The 5,606-nt window shown below is 41.0% G+C and overlaps 1 protein-coding gene across 1 annotated transcript in view; it reads left to right on the top strand.

Annotated features, from left to right (window-relative positions):
* The window catches only part of DLC1 (DLC1 Rho GTPase activating protein), a 468,793-nt gene extending 465,463 nt beyond the window's left edge, over positions 1-3,330 (top strand). The window contains exons 19-20 of the mRNA XM_012000632.1: positions 276-449; positions 809-3,330. Coding sequence (XP_011856022.1) covers positions 276-449; positions 809-929 — 295 coding nt within the window. The 3' untranslated portion in view covers positions 930-3,330. The remainder of the gene's footprint in view (positions 1-275; positions 450-808) is intronic.
* Positions 3,331-5,606: the final 2,276 nt, after the last annotated feature.

The raw sequence follows: 5,606 nt of genomic DNA, 5'->3' as shown, positions 1-5,606 counted from the left end.
GTGATCCGCCCGTCTCGGCCTCCCAAAGTGCTGGGATTACAGGCTTGAGCCACCGCGCCCGGCTGGGGATTCAGTTTCCAGCACATGCTTTTTGGGGAACACATGTACACCATAGCAAGTAGCTTAGAGGATGCCATTTATCTAGGCCTGGGCCACACAGCACAGCCACTGAGCCTGACCCGTCACCCCACTGCAAATAGGGAAGAGTGCAGCATGATTTTAAACTTGGCTTCTATGAAATTGCATCATTTCCGCCTCTGGTTTTGTCTCTACAGGACCTGGAGGACTAATTTACCCAAAGGAGCGTGTGCCCTTTTACTAACCTCCGTGGATCACGATCGGGCTCCTGTGGTGGGTGTGAGGGTTAATGTACTCTTGTCCAGGTATTTGATTGAACCCTGTGGGCCAGGAAAATCCAAACTCACCTACATGTGCAGAGCTGACTTAAGGTATGTTCTGATTCCGATTTTTTTTATATGGTGAGGGTCACGAAGGAAATTCAGACTTTTTGTCTAATGCAAAGAATGCCTTAAATGAACACATCATTGTTTCCTGGTGACTTCATGAAGAGTGGTGTTTATACAGTAGCATTTCATGTTTGTTGGTCTTCCAGCGACCACTTCCTAATTTGGATCCCTTAGAAAATGTAGTTCTAAAGCAAAGCAAATATGGTAGCTCGGCCATGAATTCAAAGCCACAGGAACTGATAGATTTTATGCATTTGAACTAGCAAACAGACGTTTCTCATTTTATTTCCGTGCTTTCTAACTTAAATGATTCATCTGCTTTTCTTTCTTTTCTCTGATAGGGGCCACATGCCAGAGTGGTACACAAAATCTTTTGGACATTTGTGTGCAGCTGAAGTTGTAAAGATCCGGGATTCCTTCAGTAACCAGAACACTGAAACCAAAGACACCAAATCTAGGTGATCACTGAAGCAAAGCAGCCGCTTCCACCACCAGGGTGTTTGTTTCTAGAACCTTGGCCAGTCCTTGAAGAATGGGTTCTGTGTCTAATCCTGAAACAAAGAAAACTACGTGCTGGAGTGTAGGAATTGACTATAGCAATTTGATACATTTTTAAAGCTGCTTCCTGTTTGTTGAGGGTCTGTATTCATAGACCTTGACTGGAATATGTAAGACTGTGCAAAAAAAATGTATTTGTATTCTTATTCAAATTGCTTCTGAGAAGCAAAACTCTTTAAATACATTATGGAAGATAATGAAGATACTTCATTCTCTCGTGATATCGGTGTATGCGTACCTGTGTCGCTTTATTTGCAGTGTGTTGAGGGACTGGTGTATCCACTGGAATAGCTGGTACTCTTTGACGTGTTTTCTCACCAAGATGAGCAAAGAAAGGTTTGCACAGAGGAGTGTGAATGTGTGTTTGTTGCTGGTTGAATGGCAATAGATGTCTAAGATGGATTCAGTGTCTGGCACACTGAGACACCTCCAAGAAGGAGATTGATGCGTCAGGTTCAGTTTAACCTGGAATATCTGACTACCCGTGAATCCACCCAGAAAGGGGGCCCAACACCCTTGTCCGTTTATGCTTTGTTGGTTTTTTTCCAAGTTACTAAGCATATTCCTTCTCCACCAACCTCTTTTGTACTTTGATTGTAATAGATTGGCTCTGACACCCATTTCCAATGCAGTTTCTTTTTAGACCTGATTGCAAGTAGTGATGTAGTTTTAACCAGTATGGATTAGTTCAGGGATGAACTACTCCCTCTGACCTTACTGGCTCTGATCCACAGGGTTTTGTTTTGTTTAAGTTGAGATGTAAAAACTGAACGTGATAACACTTACTCTTAAATCAAGCATCAAAACTTTTTCCCTGTTAGAATTCTTTGCATTTTTGTGTTTGTAACAGAAACGCTTTAAGACACTATGTTTGGGAATGTAGGAAACTGTGTGGCCCAAGGAAATCCCTGTAAATTTAACCCACCTACGAAAGGCTTTTTCCCCCGCCTTTGGTTGTTAACAGCATTCCCGAAAGCCACATGTGTTTATTAATTGGGTTTGTTCTTATCAATAGGTTTTCTGGTTTTATGACTTTTTGTCTTATTTTATTTTTCCTACATTTCTTTCTTTTTTTTCCTTTAGAATGCCCTTGAAATATATTTAAGTGGTAATGAAAAATAGGAATCATAGTAAAAAACAACAAGAAAACCAACTCAAACCAGTGAAGTTTTTTAGAAGGGTGGTCTTTATTCAGGTTTTACTGTAATGGTAAGGATTGACTCAAGAGACAGTATTAGTAAATTTATTTTGTATGGATCAAAAGTGAATAATGTATGAATGAGAGTTGTAAGAAGGATTTTTATTTTGTTATAATGTAGTTACCATTTTCAGTGTTATTTCAAAGGTTCTTTGAAGAATTTCGGGGCAGGGGGTCAGATTAGAGTTTTAAAATTTGAGTATTTTGGATATCAGTGTTCCTCATGAAGATATACTTGGATATTCAATTTTGATGGCTTCCAGATTTGTAAGATTGTATGTTGTATATACCATTCTATTAAGAAACATGTCCACTGTGCTTTCAAACATAGATAAAGCATGATAAAGATTATTATTTAAGATATACTTGTATTTATACCTCAGATATTCTTTTGGGTTTTGTACCTCAAGGCTTTTTTCTCCTTATTGTAAATACACTTTACGTGAATACAGTCTAAGTGAAGAAAATAAATAAAAGGAAGAGGTTTATAACTTGCTCTATATCTGTACAGAATATAATCAATAAGTGCACTATTAAATGTTTAAGGGAAAAGTCTGGGCTGCCTTCCTTAATATTGCATCTCACTCCCACCCTTAAAACCACATATTGCAAAGCATAGCATTTTAGCATCAGCTACAATCAAAAGAGTGATTTGCTGAAGGAAAAATCGGACTGCAAATCATTCCAAGGCCAAACTGCAACTGAGCCACCCACTCCCAACAGGAAACCCTGGTGAAGGTTCAGGAAGCACGGAGATTCTCTCCAAACAAAGGTCCAGTTAGGAAACGACGCTGAGAGGATGACAAGAACGTGCAACAGCAGAAAGATGCTCGCAAGCAGAGTTAGGCTCGCCGACGAATACCACAAAAGGTCTCTTTCCCACTATTTAATTTGACAAAAGAAAAATTTGAAGGATATGAACATTTTCAAGAACTCTGCTGAGGTCAATTAGAGCGCCATCACAACTTATTTGTGTGACTAATTGTCTAGATTGTAAGCTTTTTGAGGGCAGGGCTCGTCTCCTACACATCTTTATAATCCCCTGCAGCAGCTTTCAGTATTTTGTACTTGTAGGCACCTAATAAATTTATTATTTGCTAAACTGAACTGATTGGATTAGCTTGTTATTGCAAAGGGAAGAGCTTCTAGGATTCCGATCATCTTAAAGCCTCCTTTTCATTCATTGCTGATTTTCAGATGACAGAGACTGGAAATTGTCCAACTTCATGGGATCTTAAGTTTTAAACTGAAAAAGACAAATTATTTAACCTGATGGAGACTTAAATTTAAACTGATGAAGGTGACATAGATTATATAGATACTATGGCTACTGATTTTAAACAGGTTGTGATGGCATTTTAACAAATCACATGTCTCACAATGTGATGTCTATCTTTTCAGAAGAGGTTGTATTTCAACAAATATTTACTTTGGGCATAGAAAAAGGTCGGGGGTGGGGGGACTCTAACCTTATCATAATTTGTTTTGTGGTTTGTTTGTTTTTGAGACAGCGTCTCACTCTGTTGCCCAGGCTGGAGTGCAGTGGTATGATCAAGGCTCACTGCAGCCTTGACCTCTTCGGCTCAAGCAATCCTCCCAACTCAGCTTCTCAAATAGCTGGGACTGCAGGCGCATACCACCACACCTAGCTAATTATTGTATTTTTTGTAGCAATGGGGTTTCACCATGTTGCCCAAGCTGGTCTCAAACTCCTGGACTCAAGCGATCCCCCATCTTGGCCTCCCAAAGTCCTGGGATTACAGACATTAGCCACCATGTCCAGCCTCCCCCTTATCATTTTTTAAAGGACACACACACACACATCAGGGAGGTTTTTTTTACTTGCCTCTTCAGACCTGGTTTGTTCAGAGCTGTATAAAATAAAGATCAAAATGTCTTAGGCCTGAATACCTAATACTTTAGTTATTTGAAGAGATCGGGAATCATTGGTTCCCAATAGTTTACAAGGTTACCAAGGTGGGAGTAGCCACCCTCACAAGCCCCCACTATGGGTTTAGATTGCTCTTGTCACACCACCTACTACGTGCTTAATGCATTTTGTCAGTTTTTCACTAGCTATGTACGCCACACTGGAGATCAAGCTGTGAGCAAGGTCGGCATCACCCTGCCCTTGCAGAATTAACATCTGCCCTCACAGATTTTAAAATAGAAATGTCAGTGCTACGTGGTGAGCACTAGGACAGGTTCCTACGCACTCAGGAGGAGAAACGAAGGGCTTAACAAAGCTCAAGGTAATTGTTTTACACACTCCAAGCATCCTTCCTACCAATTTAATGGAATAAGTTGGGCAAATCTAACCACATTACATGATTCTTTAAGAAGTTTGTTTTTCAGGGCTGTGGAGACAACTGAAATTTTTGAAAAGTAGGATCTAAAGAAAAATGAAGGAAGACAATCCGATATAGGTACTTTCCAACACCACTAGGGGAGTGCAGAAAGAGAGGGGTGAGAGGGGTGTGGGGGATTTTACAGCTGCATTCATGTGTCTTTACAGCACTTTATCCTCTTTTCATATGCTTACTTAAGCCTCACATGCACCCCGTGAAGCCTATGTGTCCTTACCATTCTATGGTCAGGATATGACTTAGAGCAGGTATCCTCAACCCCCAGACTACAGACAGGTACCTGTCCCTGGCCTGTTAGGCCACACAGCAGGAGGCGAGCAGCAGGCCAGTTAGTGTTACTTCCTGCCTGAGCTCCACCTCCTGTGGGATGGGCAGCATTAGAATCTCATAGGAGCGTGAACCCCATTGTGAACTGCACATGCAAGGGATCCAGGCTCCACACTCCCTGGGATCTGATGATCTGAGGTGGAACAGTTTCATCCCAAAATCATTCCCCAACCTCTTCCGCGGAAAAATGGTCTTCCACGAAACCGGTGCCTGGTGCCAAAAAGTTTGGCGAGCACTGGCTTCAAGAGTTAGTGACTCATTAAAGCCCCCAGACCCAGAAGAACGAGAACTGTGATTCCAGCTCACATCCACGTTCCTCACACCATCTGCCCTTTGCTGGTCGCTCCCTAATCTAGAGGCAATTTCTCAGCAAACCAATCCACCATGGCTGCAGGATTAGAATCAGGAAGAACTAGGAACATGAAAGTCCACAACAAAATAGCTTCTGTGAATGGAAAATAGAAACTTGGGACACCAATTCACTCTGCCAAAAGAAAACAATTAAGCTGAGAGCTGATCACGCAAGAAACTGCCTTTTTTTGTTGTTCCTAAGAAGATACCTACAGATAAAAGGTTAAATATCTATGGAGATAGCTACTCTATATTCACATTACCTTATGTAAAGTGCCTATTTACTGAGCACCAGACAAAGATATAATTGACTATTCCCCTACCCGCTCTTTAAAAAAA

Source organism: Mandrillus leucophaeus, unplaced genomic scaffold (assembly GCF_000951045.1).
Source record: "Mandrillus leucophaeus isolate KB7577 unplaced genomic scaffold, Mleu.le_1.0 Scaffold636, whole genome shotgun sequence".
Taxonomy (NCBI): domain Eukaryota; kingdom Metazoa; phylum Chordata; class Mammalia; order Primates; family Cercopithecidae; genus Mandrillus; species Mandrillus leucophaeus.
Note: the sequence above shows the minus strand (reverse complement) of the source record. Positions and strands in the feature narration are given on the sequence as shown.